At 58.5% G+C, this 16,576-nt stretch overlaps 6 protein-coding genes across 6 annotated transcripts in view; 3 read left to right on the top strand and 3 right to left on the bottom strand.

Annotated features, from left to right (window-relative positions):
* Window positions 1–371: 371 nt before the first annotated feature.
* TRAVEDRAFT_17127 (uncharacterized protein) lies at window positions 372–5,593 on the bottom strand (the record flags this gene model as incomplete). The annotated part of the gene is made up of 9 exons (XM_008035239.1): window positions 372–481; window positions 588–1,713; window positions 1,771–2,784; window positions 2,847–2,984; window positions 3,185–3,877; window positions 4,015–4,376; window positions 4,444–5,140; window positions 5,209–5,422; window positions 5,484–5,593. The coding sequence occupies 9 exons, from the start codon at window positions 5,591–5,593 to the stop codon at window positions 372–374; spliced, it is 4,464 nt and encodes a 1,487-aa protein (XP_008033430.1).
* Window positions 5,594–6,411: 818 nt separating this feature from the next.
* TRAVEDRAFT_42791 (uncharacterized protein) lies at window positions 6,412–7,776 on the top strand (the record flags this gene model as incomplete). The annotated part of the gene is made up of 5 exons (XM_008035502.1): window positions 6,412–6,601; window positions 6,652–6,703; window positions 6,759–6,864; window positions 6,922–7,200; window positions 7,252–7,776. The coding sequence occupies 5 exons, from the start codon at window positions 6,412–6,414 to the stop codon at window positions 7,774–7,776; spliced, it is 1,152 nt and encodes a 383-aa protein (XP_008033693.1).
* A 711-nt stretch (window positions 7,777–8,487) lies between these two features.
* On the bottom strand, window positions 8,488–8,937 carry TRAVEDRAFT_42790 (uncharacterized protein; the record flags this gene model as incomplete). Its single annotated transcript, XM_008035501.1, has 2 exons — window positions 8,488–8,796; window positions 8,851–8,937. The coding sequence occupies 2 exons, from the start codon at window positions 8,935–8,937 to the stop codon at window positions 8,488–8,490; spliced, it is 396 nt and encodes a 131-aa protein (XP_008033692.1).
* A 1,044-nt stretch (window positions 8,938–9,981) lies between these two features.
* TRAVEDRAFT_42789 (uncharacterized protein) lies at window positions 9,982–11,495 on the top strand (the record flags this gene model as incomplete). The annotated part of the gene is made up of 5 exons (XM_008035500.1): window positions 9,982–10,148; window positions 10,207–10,419; window positions 10,472–10,765; window positions 10,830–10,914; window positions 10,965–11,495. The coding sequence occupies 5 exons, from the start codon at window positions 9,982–9,984 to the stop codon at window positions 11,493–11,495; spliced, it is 1,290 nt and encodes a 429-aa protein (XP_008033691.1).
* Window positions 11,496–12,212: 717 nt separating this feature from the next.
* Window positions 12,213–12,918, bottom strand: TRAVEDRAFT_17125 (uncharacterized protein; the record flags this gene model as incomplete). The annotated part of the gene is made up of 2 exons (XM_008035238.1): window positions 12,213–12,644; window positions 12,709–12,918. 2 exons carry the CDS (start codon window positions 12,916–12,918, stop codon window positions 12,213–12,215), a joined length of 642 nt encoding a protein of 213 aa, XP_008033429.1.
* A 1,003-nt stretch (window positions 12,919–13,921) lies between these two features.
* TRAVEDRAFT_17124 (uncharacterized protein) overlaps window positions 13,922–16,576 on the top strand; it is a gene marked incomplete at both ends in the record, with an annotated part of 6,509 nt that continues 3,854 nt past the window's right edge. Inside the window, 5 exons of the mRNA XM_008035237.1 lie at window positions 13,922–14,086; window positions 14,128–14,851; window positions 14,924–15,285; window positions 15,464–16,150; window positions 16,327–16,464. Of these exons, the coding sequence (XP_008033428.1) occupies window positions 13,922–14,086; window positions 14,128–14,851; window positions 14,924–15,285; window positions 15,464–16,150; window positions 16,327–16,464 (2,076 nt within the window). The remainder of the gene's footprint in view (window positions 14,087–14,127; window positions 14,852–14,923; window positions 15,286–15,463; window positions 16,151–16,326; window positions 16,465–16,576) is intronic.

Raw genomic sequence — 16,576 nt, 5'->3', positions numbered from 1 at the left:
GAGATGCCTGCCGCGGCGGCTGCTGCCTCCCTGACCGGGGGGGGGCTCTGTGCCTTTGGTCTTCTTGCTCACGGGGGACTTGGAAGTGCTCGTGGACGCTGGGAACCCCATTCAATGATTAACGGCGTCAGTTGAAAACGAAGATGCTGCTTACTAGCCGTCGCGGAGCGGGGCCGCTTCTTGCTAGACTCTGCCTCGTCGATCTTGCTGCCACCGCTTTCGTCGACACTCATGGCATCATTTCCCGGCTGGGGGACTGATGCAGCGACTTCAGCAACGGCTCGCTCTAATAAAACCCCCACTGTCAGAAAGTTGCAATCGAGCGGAGGCATAGGATACTAGTTGGACGCTGGGAGGTGCAGTGCATGACATCACCCAGACAAGGTGCTCAGGATCTTTCTGAGCCCAGCGGGCGACCACCGGAGGCACGCCGTCAGCTGGGCGTGTCGCCAGCGGGTGACCGCCAGAGGCACGCCGTCAGCTGGGCGTGTCGCCAGCGGGTGACCGCCAGAGGCACGCCGTCAGCGGGGCGTGTTGCTAGCGGGTGACCGCCAGCCGCACACCTCCATAGCAGAAGCAAGACGTACCTGTGGTCGATGCCACGTTCAGACGCTGATCAAGAACGGCAGGAGCTGCGTGCGGCGACGGCAGTGCAGGCGGAGGAGAGGTAGGCTCGGGGGGAGGGGTATCATGTTGTTGTGGGCCCCTGAGGACCCCGGGCCAGTGCGTCTGGCTGTCGCTCAGCAGTTGGGTAGGTACCATGCCCTCCCCACTGACTCCATCGCCCGACGGCTCGATGATGATGCTGGCAACACCCGAGGAGGGGGGCGTCGGCTGGGCGGGGGACGCCGACAGGTGCACGTCCAAGGACGTGTGCTGCGTGGGCATGGCGCTGTCGACGTCCATGCCCGACTCGCTAGTGAGTGGGCTCATTGAGCGGCGTGCGTCCGCGTCGTGGTCGGCGACACCTGTGATTGGAGATGCTGCATCAGCGGGTGGATCCTCGTCACCGGGCGTCGACGTCTCGGGCGGGCCATCCATAGAATCCTCGTCCTCGTTGAACAGGTCGGAGTTGTCCACAGGCACAGCCCACTGCGGCATTACTTTCTTCGCAGCCCTAGACTTACCAGACGTTGGTGACCCGGCCGGTGTCTCGACCGGGGTATCCTGCTTGTCGACGAGCGGCACGACGGCGGTGTTCGGGGCGCGCATGCGTGCTGCCGGGCCCTCGATCGACCGGGAGGGACGTCGCGGGTGCTTGGTGGACTGGCCTGCATCCTCCTCGCTGGATGAAGAACCGGCCTGCTCGGCCTTCGACGTCTTCTGGCGGGTTGGACGAGAACTGGACGCCACCGGCTCGCCATCGCTGCCGCTGTCCTCGTCCGGACCGTCGTCCGCGCCGTCGTCCGAGCCGTCGTCCGCCCCGACTACCTCCAGCAGCTGGAGCGCGTACCGCTGAGGGCCTGCAAATCGAAGCGGATTCTTGCGTGCTTTCCGTCCGAACTCGGCAACCAGAAACTCCATGTACTTGTCGTACAGTCGCTTGTTGTCGGTCTCGAATTCCTCCAGCCTGGTGTACGCGTTCGCATCCAGCGCGATATCGCCCCATTCCGGCAGCTCGATGGGCAGAGGGTCCGCCTCACTCGGGATGAACGGGGCGTCGTCGCCGTAGATTTGGCGGAACTCGTTGCGCATGAAGTTGCTCACCAGGGTCTGAGTGGAAATATGTGAGTTCTAAGTGCACACCGCCCGCACCGCCCACCTACTTACCGAGATCAACCATGAGAGCGCCTGGGACACCGGTTTGGCGATGTAACGCGACTCGTGCAGCTCATCACGGGGGTGGCCGGCAGGGATGACATCCAAGGGAGCAATTTGCGCCGCCGGCATGGACCCGATCTGTCTGGAGAGGCTCGCAATCGTCTGCTCGAACTGGCGAATCCGCGTCTGCCGAGCAAGGATGCTGTCCTGGTCGCCGATGGGCGCTTCGATGTCGTCACCGGGCCATGAATGATAGCCCCAGTTAGGACCGAGCCATGCGACGTCCCAGTTCACCCATTCTTTTTTCAAACGCAGCTCCTTTCGCTCCTCTGCACTGACATACTTCCAGTGCTGCACGGAACGAAACATGCTCATGTACTGGAAGAGGATCTCGCGAAAGTGGCGGCCCACATCCAGCTCGATGAGCGGGAGGTGCCAGTTAGCGTAGAGCCGCGAGAAGACGAGGAGAACGAGCGGGAGCGCCTTGACGTTGCGCTTGGCAGTGCCCCTTTTGATGACCAGAAGATCGTCGTTGTGTCGCCGCAACATTTGAAGCTCCACCGGGATGGTATCCGACGTGAAATCGATAACGACGGCGGGCTTGCCACCACGGACGTTGCTCGAGCGCGTCGAGCGTCCCGCAGTGGTGTCGTCCTCCCCCTCGGGTTTCTTGTCCTCCTTCTTGGTCTTCTCCGCCTCCTCCTTCACCTGCGCGGCGTGGTGCCTCTGCTTGCCGGTAGGATATTTGGGCAGCTGGGGGATGTCTCGCACGGCGCGGATGTGGCACTCCAGCAATTCCCGGATCTTGTTGACGTGTTCGCGGTCCTTCGCATCGAAGGAGCCCAACATCGGCTCCGTCGCCTTCATGAGTGCGTCGATGTTGTCCTTGGCACCGCCGTATGTTGCCCATCCACTGAGCGACATAGAGAAGATCTTGTGCTGCCGCAGGGGCTTCGGAATGCTGCCTAGGTGGCCCTGCAAGTCTTCCAGGTTAGGCATGACGTACATGACAAAGTACGGGACCTAAACACGGGTACCGGGTGAGATATATCGAAGTACATGGGCTTGACGACTGGAGTACTTACGTCGTGAAACGCCTCGTGCATGCCGAGGCAGACCTTGTCGTCCCGGAACAGCTCCAGGACGCAGGACGACAGGTCATATGCGGCGGACTCCTCGTTTGCAACCCGGACGTCACACAGTGGATCCAGCGTCCGAGCGAACTGTGGGAAGATTAATGGTCAGATGTTTGCCCTTCAACATCGGTGTTGCCCTGGCGGGTGGCCGCTACAGCTACACCTAGTACAGCTACACCTAGTCGTTCAGCGTACCCCGTAGCGGTCGCCCGGGCTCGCCGGGGTGTTGCTGTGGCGGTCGCCCGCTAGCAGCACGCCGTCTCATGCGAAGTGTGAATGTGACGTACCCAGCCAAAGGCGTCCGAGCATTCAGAGAACTGGGCGAAGGCCTTCGCAATAAAGGTATGAGTCGGGAGGGGGAAGTCGTAGCAGGGGTTGTGCTCGGCCCATCGGCGAACCCAGCGCCACTTCTGCTCCGCGCACAGAAGGGTCAGGTACCTATTCTCGTCCTGATATTTGGGCACAGCGGCCCGCGAGGTCCCCCACACCCTCATCACCAAGTCCGTGACCTCCGCATAGTAGGCCTGCACGGCCTCGCGCCACTTATGGGTCACCTCCTTTACCCCCTTCTCGTTCCGCTCGGTCACCTGGCCGAAGTACCACCCATCAGGGAAATGAGTCCGATACCGGAAATCAATCTCCCTCATGAGGGCGTCCGGCCAGACGAGATTGCGGTCAGCACGCATACACGAATCCTCGAACAGCCCCCAGAAGTCGTCCAACGCCGTTGCGATGTTTTTGCGTTGACCGAAGCCGCGCTCCTCGGCAATGTGGTCGGCCACAGCTGGGCGCCCTTGTGCCGCTGCATGGCGCATCTCGTGCCAGGCGGTGTAGTCGCCCATGGTTTTCTCGTACGCCTCGCTGAGATCCTCCGGCACGTTCTCAGAGCCACTGTGTTCCCACGATTTGGGCCAGAAAGGATCGTACGAGGACACGAAGGTCATGTCGGTCAGCTTCGACATGAGAAGTTGGACCCACATCTGTGAATGCACCGTTAGCCGTCATTTCCCCCCAGCACGCTGCCTTCAGCAAAGATTCGTTTGGGCAACGCAACCCGGTGAGCTCGTGGCGGGCGACCGCCACAAGCACGCCGAGCTTCAGTGACGGGAGGTCTCACCTGGCAAGAAGCCATCCGAGGCTTTGCGCCCGCCAGAGCCTTGACATGGGCCTTCGTGATGGCATTCCCGTCGCGCAGGTAGTGGAACGCCAGGAGCTCCTGCGTCAGAGCCCATCCATATTCGTTCGCAAGCATCTTGAACACCTCGGGGTTGTTCTTCCGGTACGGCTTCTCGAACTCCACGTTCAGGACTTGGTCGTTCCAAGACCGCATGCCCGGCACCGGCTTGTCGCCCTCGATGGTACTGAGCCGATCGAGGATCTGCTCGGCACACCCGATCACGCCCTCCATGAACGTGCCTTGAAGGACCGGGCGGTTGTCATTCCGCGACATCAGCATCCCGTGCGCCTTCGTGAAGCCCTCTGTTCGTCAGACAATGCAATCGTCAGCAGTGCAACACCGGTTTAATAGGACGGGGGCGTGACTTACTGCGCCTGTAGAATCTCGCCATCCAGAACCCTGCGGTCGCCCTCCGCGCGACCAAGTCGTCCCGTTCCTTGATGAGCTTCTCCATGTTCGTGATCGTCCGGGGCTTCGCTTTGGGATCGGCGAGAACCTCGGGCTTGATCCGCTTGTCCAGAGCATGAATTTGCTTGTTGAGCATCTTCCGGAATTCATCCAGAGCCTCTTTCCGGTGATGGCCCCCGAGGATTTGAACTGTTTCCTGTGCAACAGCCTCCGTCCAAACCACGGCCTGGACCTCGTTGTAGTGGGTGTCCTTCGGCGAGAGGGATTCCGGCTTTAACCACTCAGGCTCCACCACAACGGCGATTGCGTTCTCCCAGAACGCGATGCCAGCGGCGTCAAAGCCCTTCATCAGGTCCTTGACGTGGGAGTCTTTGATTGCCCGGTTGTTGTACGCGCCCCAGTTCTTCTCGGGCTCCGGCTCGAGCAAGTGGATGTACGCGCTGCCGAGGTAGAGCTCTTCGAGCTCTTGCTCGGTCTTGACATCCCGCTTCAGCTGTGGCGCTTTCGGGTCGTTCATCGTGGGCCGCATTGCCGCAAGGACAATGCGCTCAGGCAGGGCCGCCTGGGCGCGGGCCGCCTCGTCCTCGGGGGTTACTTTCACCGCCTCGTGAGTTTCGTCCTCCTCCTCATCGTTGTGGTCAGCGGCGCCCTCCTGGATCTAAGCGCGATGCGCCGACAGTAAGTATGACAATGCCAGGTGAAACAGAATACGTATTTGCGACCTACCGCGCCGTCACCAGCTCCCACATCTTCCGTGTCGTCCTCATCGATGGCTTCGTCTACAGTCCCCAGTTTGGGAATTTGGTCCACTCCCAACTGGGCGCGTGCCTCTGCAAGTTCCACCGCGGATTTCGGTTGGGCCGCCATGACCCGGTTGCGGGAGTACTGTGGCGGGTTGTGCGTGCGCGTCGACGGTGTGTGGAGGTGAAGAACGAGTAGTCTGTTTGCGCGGCGAGTAAATTTTTCGGCGTATGGCGCGTTGTGGCACTGCCACACATCACCTGTCCTCATTTCCATCGGGGGCATTCGCGAATGCAACCGCCTTTTCGTTACAGGCTGCTACCGAGATTTTCCGTTCTTTGCCATCCAGGATATTACACGACGCCCGCATTGTTTGTGCATTTGTCCTTTTCGTAGGACGCCCGGGCCGGTAGCGGGCACCCGCTGCGGATAACCCGTCCCGCCAATGCGCAGAACGACGGCTCATCATACTTTGCAACTGCGGAGACACGGGCCGAGTCAGCGTATTTGTGGCGGTCACCCGCTGCGTGTACGCCGTCATGTTAGAACAGACGGGACACGGCACGGTAGGTGCTTAACAGGCGTCGCAGGTGGTCGCACCGTTGATGCCATAAAGGTATTATCGCAGATCGGGCGGTGGGCATAAGTCATGTGCTCTGCATCCTGATCATTCGCTGAGGTTACGACATGCCTTACGTGTCAACAGTCATGTCCCGCAGTTACGTTCTCATCAGTGCGACGGCCCGCAGCATCGGCGTACATGCAGCGGGCGCCCGCCACAGCCACGCCAATCTGGAGCTCATAACACACTATGCCAGGTTGGTCTCTACTGCTTTACATTGGCAGAATTCCAGGTGGTTTTCGGGTCGTTCATACCGTTTCTTGGTCTGTCGACAACACGGTCTTTCAACAACAGTCCTTGAGTCATCACCCATCCACAAGTGTGCTCGGAGGCTGTTCATCAGCGCCAAGGAGAACCCCGGTAATGGCAACTGCGCTGGTGGGATGTTTCCACCCCGTTCCGCCAGACCGAATGGTTTAAAACCCGTCATGTGAGCACAAAGCGGTTTACACTCCGACTGCAAATTCACATGATCTAGGAGATGCCGATGGTCGTGGTTTACTGGCGCTGGTTGTGCTATATAAGGAGCAGCCCAACGCCGGTCGACCTGGGCAGCAACTCGAATCATGTCTGCAGAGCCCCAGTCCCCCTCCATCAACGATCATGACGAGTGCAGCGAATCTGGCGATGGCCGCAGCGATGCCAGCGGCGAGTCCAATTCCAGAGCAATCCAGGTCGTGATGCCGGTCATCCCCAGCGATGACATAGAATGGGTGACCGCTTTTGGCAAAGCACAACCACGGGCCGCAGTTGTCAGTGAGTTGATTCCGGCTTCATGCTCATGCCGCCTTCTCACATTCGTTCAGCGGCTGGCCGCCGTGGCCGTAGCAATGGCTTGCACATCGCCGTGAATGACTGGTTAGTTCCTTCCCTTCAGCAGAGTTTGCACCCCCCGCTAACCGCGCCTTCGCAGGGTTGCAATGTCCCCCAATGGCACTCGCAGGGACGACGCCTTCAACGGTCACATCGAATTATATGCCAAGGTGGTCAACGCAGGATTTCATCCTGAGTTAGGCAACGTGAGTTTCTCCTCGACGATATAACGTCCGTCGTCCTGACAGGAGCTGTGTGGACAGCTCGTCAAATTGCGCTGGACATACAGTAGAGAAGAGCTCACGGAGATGCCTCTGGAAGACAACGCTATCAGCGTTTGGGATGTGATGGGCCAGAACGAGCATATGGCCTACATGGGTGACACGTTCGAGTTCGCCAATAGCGTAACCAAGGTCATTCAAGTGGAGGAGTTCTTGGCCGACACCGCCTCACTGCACGTCCTTTCTGAATCGGCGCACTACTCTCGCAAGAACGTCGCGCTGTGTCTGCCCCTCGGGAGCACTCGGTACTCCCTTATCGCCGTAAGCGACACATTGTTTCCACGTTCCCTGATCTTACCGTCTCCTGTGCAGGGCTCCCGGGATCTCGTTTGCAAGGCCAACGGCTGCCAGCACCTGGGTCTCTATCGCCCCGATACTGATATTCTCCGATGGTGTCAGTTCTGTTATTCGTGGTACCACGTCGGTTGTCTCAAGGCCGTTGCCGCGAAAGGCCCCACCCTCCCTAAAGCCGATCCCGAGCGCCCGGAGCAATGGTGCAGCCCGAGCGCTATTGAGAAGAACCTCTCCACCGGACGCATCGTGTACGACTACCACAACTTCACTCTCTGGCGGCAGCTCCTGAAGCTTCCTGTTCAACGTGGATATGTGGGGCACGGTTACCCGTTGTCGTTCGAGCTACTCACTCTGGAGATCCGCAAGACGGCGGCTGCCACCGGCTGCCCAGCTGACGTTCGCAACTTCGTCCTCGAGCACCTTTCACCTGCCCCGGGCCTCGCTCATCACTCCCACGAACTAGTTACCCCTCTTTACGCGTCCCTGACCATGCCATCCACATACTACCAATGCCCCACCTGCGAGCAGGAAGTTGTGATCTAACTGTAGTCTGTGCTTGCAGCATGCGATTGGATCTCTGTGGTTTTGAGGACTCATGTCGTACATTCTACGCTACAAGAACGCCTGGTATCTCAAAAGCACGTCTCAATGGAACATTCGCATATTCGTCATGTGCACAATGTCGTCTTCTGGCGGCCGCCCGCCACAGTACCGTTTACTACGGGCTCCTGATCGGCGTGCGTCTGGCGGCCGCCCGCCACAGTACCGCTTACTACAGGCCACTGATCGGCGTGCGTCTGGCGGCCACCCGCCACAGTACCGCCTACTCCAGCTCTCTGGGCATGCTTGGGGATCGACATGTGGGTCCACATCTATCGGCGACGCCTTACATAAGAACCTTTCATGGATGCTAGACATCGTTACCACGACGATCTGTACGGTCATACGTGCGACACGGAAACATTCGCCCACACATAGATTTAGTCGACAGGTTAATCATAACATCCACTCCTTGTGGTTGAATCACCATTCCCCGGCTATGTTGGGTTGTCCATCCTACACTCGTCCCCATCTGGTCAGTACAGTGACATTGAAGATGTGCATGTGCACTACTCACAGGCCCCCCCCCGTTACCCATATGGTCCACTCGCTGATCCGCTTTTTTCGTCCTCGCACCCTCCACGTCCACGAACCGTCAGCATCGCCGTCATTATGTCATTCATGTCGACCACTACTCACAAAGTTGCCTACGATTCAGCCGGCTGTCGCCCCGAGCTCCCGCATGTCGGCGATCGTCACTTCCATTATGGTGGACAGATACCAAGTCGCACACCTGCCTATCTCCGCGTTCTCCCGCCAATCGTTCGCCCGCCGCAGCAGCATGCGATACCCCTCTAGCAAGCTCAAAGCTCGGCCCTCGTTCATCGGCCCGATCTCTGCCTGCGCACGACGCTCGTGCAACTCCTCCCTTCGACGTCCCTGTCCCACAGGCGAGAACAGGCTGCCCTGGATCGCAAGCATCAAAATCATCTCAATTTCACGCCGGGCCAACACCGGTTGCGGCTATGCGAACGTCGTCAGCCTTTGCTATCACTTCCTGTACACCATTGTGCTGACCTGGCGATTCTCGGCTTCGGTTCGTCCACCCGTATCCATGCGCACTCCCGTCGTCCCCTCTACGATGTCGGCGACGATTTCGGACATTGAAGGCACCGGTCGGCCACCTCTGCCTCTGCGTTGACGTCGCCGGCTTTGTCCGCGTGGCATTTCAGTGGTTGGTTAAAGGTAACAAATCTTCTGGCGCCCGCCATCGCTAAGGGCGACGACGGCCACATTCCAACCGCAGTATTCTGCGCGTGGCCGTGGGTTCTGATGTCACACGGTCGTTCCATACTCCTGCAGCAGCGGCAAAGGGGGACACCGTTCGTATCTTTAGGTGCTGAACCATCCACTAGATCCTCAGTTCTTCTACGGGTCTCCCTCCCCATATCGGAGTCATGTAATTTGTACCTCCCCCAATTACATTAGTGCTCAGTTTCTTGGTATGCATTTCGCCCAAGCGGCGAATGTAGCAGGCGCCCGCTCCTGTCACAATGTTGTCCGATCATCTTCTGCCGAAAGCGAGGACCTCCCCGGGAGGGATTGGTTGTATAAGTCTCTAAGTGAATACCTCATTGGTGCGCTTAGGCTCACATCTTTAGTGTCACGGGTGGCGCGTGCCTGCCAGATAGCCGCCCAGGGCAAAGCCACAGGGCCCAGGCCTAGGTCTTCCGTGTTCAGCACTGAGTCGGAGGGCGGACTCCTGGCGGGCACCCGCCACGGTGACGCCAACTACGGCTGGAGTGATTAATGTCCATGCAGCCATCCCGGCAGCGCACGTACACCCAGCGAGTACCCGCCAACACGATGGTAATCATGGAATGGCGCCCCCTTTATGCACGTTAGTATAACCATGGACAATCAGCACTGTATGCGATCCGCGTAGTCGCGCTGGCAGCGAAAACGAACGAAAATGTGCTGTCGCTCAACGCGCGCATGACCGTGGCGGGGCGGCACCCGAGTTAGCATAAAAACCAGCAGTGACATTACGGAGGCCGACAATATTACGATATTTGAAGTAATTTAGGTGTAAAGGCTTATGCACAGGATCGGGATTCTCGCAAATAGGATCGCATTCCCATCTCCTCCTGAACGCTCTTCTCCACCACTCACACATTCCCAGAGCAACATCGTGAACACACAGACCGGATGAGCGCTGCCCAGACACTCGAAACTACCGTCGGTTCCAGCCCTTACAGCGTCATCATGAAACAATGGTTCGACGACAGAAAGGACGAGGAGCGTGTTGCGAAAACTCATTGCACATTCTGCGGCAAGCAAGGCACCAATCCTCTCAAGAGCTGTGCGCGGTGCAAGTGCGCGTCCCGATTTTTGCATCGCAATGATGTATCAGCTAACCGTGAGTATCTGTAGAGCGGCGCACTACTGCGACCAGGCCTGCCAGAGAATGGATTTCAAGGCTCGCCACAGGGATGAATGCGCAAATTTCAAGCACCTGCCTACAACAACGGCATTCATCACAAACCCCGGCTCTTCCGGACAGTTCCCCTTGCATCCTATCTTCGCGCATTCCCACAACGACGGGGTGGGCTGTTGGGTCACGATCGCAGGGCGTGCTGACTGCGAGTACGTCAATAGGACACGTACGAAGACGCGATTTAACGTTGTGCGTCCGCAGGTTGCAGTCTTTAATAGACACTCTTGATCCCACCGCCCTCAGGGAGCGATATATCCGCATAATGTCTGGGCCTAACGCTGCCGCCAACCGCCGGACTATACAGGCTCATAAGGCTTGTGCGCGCAGCCTGCTCAGTCTTCGCGTACTCGTGCAGAACCGCCGGAAGGACAAGATACCTATCCTGGTGTTCGCCTCGGGAGCGGCTGTTCAAGCCCTAGCAGCCTCGACCGCCGCGGTGGCGCAGGGAGCACCGCAGTGCAAATGCGACAGCGTCGAGTTGATAGCGAACCATGAGTGAGTGGCGAACGTCACAGTCCGCTCGAACGGTGCAATAACTAACCTTGTGCGCATGGTACAGCGCAGTTTTAGGGTATGTGGGCGTCGCTAATGACCCGTGGGACCAAGTTCCGCGGCTGGCTGTATCGCACCTTAACAACGTCGAAGTAACGCACGCAATCACTTCGTTGGTGACTCACTAACTTGATTTCGTCAGATCACGCCAGAGACGTCTCTACCGGACAACGTCAAGGATATCGCCCAGGGCACGATACTCCTCAAGCCGGGAGACCATGTTGTCCTCACCGTCCAATTCCGCATTGGGAACGGCGACACGATCTGCATGGACTGGGAGGCCCTCGCCGCCCTGGAGACGATGTTCATCCCTTGGGTGCCATGGGACGGCATTTCCTCTCCTGAGCTGCTTCGCACATTGTTGCCCAACCGGTCCCCCCACCCCACGAACAGCGACTCGCCCGCCCGTGTACTCTGTGCGCTGTTTGATCAACGTGCAGTTCAGCACCACTTCGCGGACTTTGTTGAACACGGAAAGGATGCATATGTGCGAAGCCACTTTGGCGAGATGGGTCGGCAACTTTTAGGCGGAGAAGAGTTCGTGGTCATTGTGGGTCAAAGGATGCTGAGGAGGATTGGGTTAGCGGGAAACATGCGTGCGTTCGTACTTCGGCTTAGGCAGTCCGGTCTGGAACACCTGGTGAACAAGTTTATGGTAAGGTCCGACGAATGAGGAGGAGCCAATCTGCTCGGAGTTTCTGTGTGGACTTAAACCCAACGTACATAGCCACTGATATGTGATCTAGTAGACTTCCATACTGCGCCTGATGATTGTTCACGACCGAATCCACGGTGTCGATGAATTCGGTCCACTGTTCAGCTGGCGGGTATCCGCCAGGTGTACAGCAGCGCCTGCTGCCAGCTACTAGCTTGAGTGCTATCGGCGTGTGCGTAGCGGATACCCGCCAGACGGACACCGATCGCAACCCTTACAGCTCACTGCGCACTGTCCCCAGGCGTTGGCCTAAACACAGTTGATATTCTGGCGGGAAGACAACGGCGACTTAGCCTAACCATGGTTCAGATTGCAGCAGCTGTACGTTTTGAGATTTGATTCACGGACATTCGTATATGATACACAGAATGAGATTGGGAGTAGATGTACTCCCACAGTACATGATGCATTGACCAGGGCGAGTGCGTAAATGGGAAGGGAGAACCAGACGGGCGACAGACCGGATATGTACGTGTACGTACTACGTAGGACAACGGGGTGCAGACCTTCGTACCAGCATCTATACGAGTGTCAGTCCCCGCTCCATCTGTGATCAACACGGAGCAGTATGCGTGCGCATGCGTCTACCGCGCTGTTGGTTCAGCGACAGACCAATCGCTGCTGAACGAGTGTCAGTGCACCGTCGTGTTCTTGGTTCCTTATGCACTTACGGGATTAGTCGTTGTCCTGCACCTGTGGGCCGCTCGCACTGGCAGGAAACCTGTCCACATTGCCATCACCATTATCGTCTGCCGTCCGGTCTTGGGAGTTCGCCGGGGTGCGTGTGAAGTACTCCAGGAGGAGAGCGAGATTCGCGCGTGAAACGTTCCTGGTGCGTGACTCGACGCCAGCAGGGGCGTGCTGAAGGTCGCCAGGGATAGGACCTCCGCGTGCATCCACGTCGCCATCACTGGTCGGGCCATCCCTGGCTGCTCGCCCTGCAAGTGCGGCGCGGGGCTCGCCCACCGGCTCGAATGCCCCTCCGAAGGGAGCCCCGAAGGGGCTCCTATTGTTGACGTATATTGGCGAAGCCATGTCGACCCATTCGAGTGCAATGTTGACAGGTATCGCTTCGGGCCAGGTCGTGTAGCCCAATGCGAGCGAGCTCTGTGTCAGTGTATCAATACTTCGGCCAGAAACAGACCCTGCAGTATGCAAGATAGGGAATTACCTCGGTGCGTTCACCAGCCTGCACCCATCCCGTTTCTGCGTCCCCATCCGACTCGCTGCCTTCGTCGAGGTCCGGCATGTCGTCCCACGCGTCATCATACAGATCGCTCACGTCCACAAGGTCCGGCATGTCGTCAGGGGGCTGAACTCCATCCATCGCGCCGTTCGTCGTGTCGAGAGTGTTGCCGTGGCCGGTAAAGTCGATCGCCATTGCAGCGTATGTCGCGGAATGCCGGAGTATTCAATATTGAAAGAAAAGCAAGAGAGTGCTTGCCGCTCGATCACAATGAAGAAGGTGGAAGGAATAAAGTAGAGTGGTGTGGAGCGGCCTGTATCGCCAATACTGTTCGTGCTCGCGTGGCTTTGGCGTGGTGGCATCCAAGGCCGCTTGTGGCGAAGTTCGGCGCTTGGGAAATAAAACTTATGCTAATGTAAAACTTACGCCCCAATCGTGGGACCATGGTCACTGAAGGTTTTTTTCACTCCAGGCGGATAGTGTGGAGCGGGCTGCAATCGGTGATACTTGGGCGAGTGGCCGCCAGGGGCATGCGAGCGGGACAAATCATTCAGAAGTCAGGTATCTTCCGTGCGCCCTCGGATCTGCGCGGCGTATGGGGATGGCCGTCACATCACCGGCGTACGCGTGGCGGGCGACCGCTACGACTACACCGTCAACCCGCATCATCATCTGGGGGTCGCCCGGCATCGGTATACGAGCCGAACTTGCGGAGCCAGTCGAACGCCCACCTTTCGCTCCAAAAATCAAGTTGAAAGTTCGAGCGTGCGATGATGAAGACAGGTTGTAGTTGTAGTACGCACCAGCTACAGCAACCCTTGCGCCAGGGGCCTGATGAACTATAGTGGGCTAAATGGAAGACCGTGTTGTGACTGCGCGGGTGTATAAGTAAGGACCACACCCGGATAAACCACCATCAGTCGCCACCACGCAGCGTGTGTAATAGTGTGGTGCTAACGGACTATTGGGAACGCGCCTGAAGGGTGCAAGGACTGTACAGCAGACAGATTCCATAGGACCTGTCTGGGACGAGACCAGTGAGCCGCGGTGATGGATGGCACTGCCACCCCGCCACGCTTGCGCCATGCGGCAGAAATATCCTCGACATGGACACGGGTTTCCTGTTGGTTCTGCCACCACTGCAAAATCTGCTCTGTGACTACATACACCCCGGCTTCAAAACTTGCGCGACCGGTCCATGGAGCGGCGACGAATGACTGCGGCGGAAGTCGCAGAAGCACGGGTGCAGATGGGTGTGGACGAGGTGCCCAATTTGCCGGTTATTTCAGGAGGACAGGACGACATGGATGAGGAAGAGGAGAGCGATCCGGAGCAGGGCGATCCGGAAGCCGAAGAGGCACAAGTAAGTCACGAATCTCTCTACGTATGTAGTGTCACTAACAGGCGGTGGATCGCGCTCAGATCCACGGAGGCGCGGCCGGCGCCAGCGGCGCCAGCGACGACCCCGACGGGGAGGAGGAAACTGAACAGGAATTGACCCCGGAACTCAAGGCTGCGCGCGCACAAGCGGCCCTACCTGAGCGCATTGTCCTCGCTGCTTTGCGGCCCGCGATGAACGACCCGAAGGCGCCCCAGCTAAAGCGCGACGTCAAGATCGAGAAAGAGCTCCAGGAGCTGTACCTCGGCACTGGGTATATCAACCTGCTCGCCCCGGAACCAGAGAAGAACTGGGGCTCCTACAACAACCGGGCGATCAAAGACGCCCACGTCAACAACCTAACGAAGAGCTTTGATGCCTCTGGGATCGCGTTCTGGGAGAACCCGATCGCCATTGTCGTGGAGCCCCCCTGGGTAAAGCCGGAATCCCTCTCGCCGAGGGAGACCCACTACAACGACGTCAAGGCCGTGGTGTGGACGGAGGCCGGAGAACAGGCGACCGTCGAAATCCTCGGGGGCCATCACCGGAAAGAGGCTCTGGAGGCATTCCGGAAGATGCTCAACAAGCAAATCCGCGCTCTGGACGCGCGGATTAAGCCCAATGTTCTGACCGACCCGCAGTCCAACACAAGGTCGATCGCGAAGATGGAGAAACTCATTAAGGAACGGGACGACCTGGTCGCACGGAAGGGGACCGCCGGGTTCTGGAGGGTGAACCTCTACATGCGCAGTACGTCTCTCCCCTTAGATCTACGGTATAATGCTCACAGTCGCTATCCATCGTGTGGGATCCGACTGACAGAAGGGTTCAGACCGGCACACGGTATGCTGATGTCGCGGAATGACAACCGCCCCGTCCTTCAGGGCACGTACATGGAGGGCGTGATCGGGTGCGCCGAGCAGATCCTCGATCGGCTCAATACCATCGAGGGCGACAAGCCGATGCCGGGCATGTCCTCTTGGAACGACCAAGTCCTGAACGTGGAGTTCGAGAAGCCGTACCGAAAGAACAACCCCGAGCTGTTCAAGATGCTTGCGAACGAATACGGATGGGGTCTGATGCAGGAGGTCCTTGCTTTCCACTACCTGCGCGACGGGAATGCCATCACGAAGGCCCATATCAAGGCGCTGGCGGGCGCAAAGCCTCGGATGGCCTCTTGCCAGGTGAGAACTCCCATCACTGAAGCTGGGCGTGCTTGTGGCGGTCGCCCGCCACCAGCACACCGAGTTGCGCTGTGCACATGATTCTCCCACTGAAGCTTGGCGTGCTCGTGGCGGTCGCCCGCCACGAGCTCACCGCGTGCGCGCGGCCAGGACATGGTGGCTAATCGAACAATCCCAGATGTGGGCTCAGCTTCTGTTGTCCAAGCTCACCGACATGACCTTCGTCTCCTCGCCACACGCAGAATGGCCAGAAAGGTGGAACGAAACCTGCTCGGAGGAGACCCCGCTCGCAATGAGGCATCCGTATGAGAAGTGGATCGGCCGTTACACCGCCTGGCATGATATGCGGTATGCGACGTTCCACGGCCGTTCAACGGAGGCCGAGGAAATAAGCCAGAAACACGACTTCAAGAGCCGCGCCAAAGTCGGCGAGGTCTTGCACGACTTCTGGTGGCTATTCGTGCAGTCGTCCCTAAACGCTGACCGCAATCTTGTCTGGCCGGATGCGCTGATGAAGGAGATCGACATAACGTATCGGCTCCACTTCGGTGATCGCTGGGACCTCCGCAAGGAGACGAAAGCGGACGCCAACGGAGCAGAGAGCACTTGGTGGCGCGAAACGGTCCGCGTGTACTACGCGGCGGTCACGAAGCTTGTTGTCAGGGTCTGGCGTGAGATGCGGGCGTCTGTGCCACGATCGCAGGACGAGGTTAGGTACAAGACCCTTCTCTGTGCGGAGAAGAAATGGGCGTGGATGCGGGAATTGGCCCAGCATAACCCTTACTGCGACTTCCCCCTCCCGACTCATGGTTTCATCAACGACGCATTCACGAAGTTTGCCGAGTACACGGATGCAATCGGATGGGTACGTGCATTCTTCCGAATCCTGTCGTAAAATCAGCGACGACGGTATCCTGTTCGTCGGTGAGTCGCTGGCGACGGCCAGTGCTCCGGCGAGCGACTCGGCGTAGCTGTAGCGGCCACCCGCCAGGACGACGCCGGTTATAACGGACGAAGAGCTGACCGCGATTCCCTCCACAGTTCGCCCGGACGCTGGACCCGTTGTGTGACGTCCGCGCCGCCAGCGACGAGTCCGCCGCATACGACCTGTCGTCTTGCGTGTTGGAGCTTTTTCGGGACGACAAGGTGTGCATTGGCATGCACGAGGCGTTCCATGATGTAAGTACCCCACTCCTTCACACAGTGTTTTCAACATATCTCATCCGGCACCCGTTTACAGATCGGGTACTTCGTCATGTACGCCTTGCCTAACCTGGACGACTTGCAAGGC

The sequence above is a fragment of the Trametes versicolor genome (assembly GCF_000271585.1).
Source record: "Trametes versicolor FP-101664 SS1 unplaced genomic scaffold TRAVEscaffold_2, whole genome shotgun sequence".
NCBI classification, from domain to species: domain Eukaryota; kingdom Fungi; phylum Basidiomycota; class Agaricomycetes; order Polyporales; family Polyporaceae; genus Trametes; species Trametes versicolor.
This window is presented reverse-complemented; position numbering and strand designations above follow the sequence as displayed.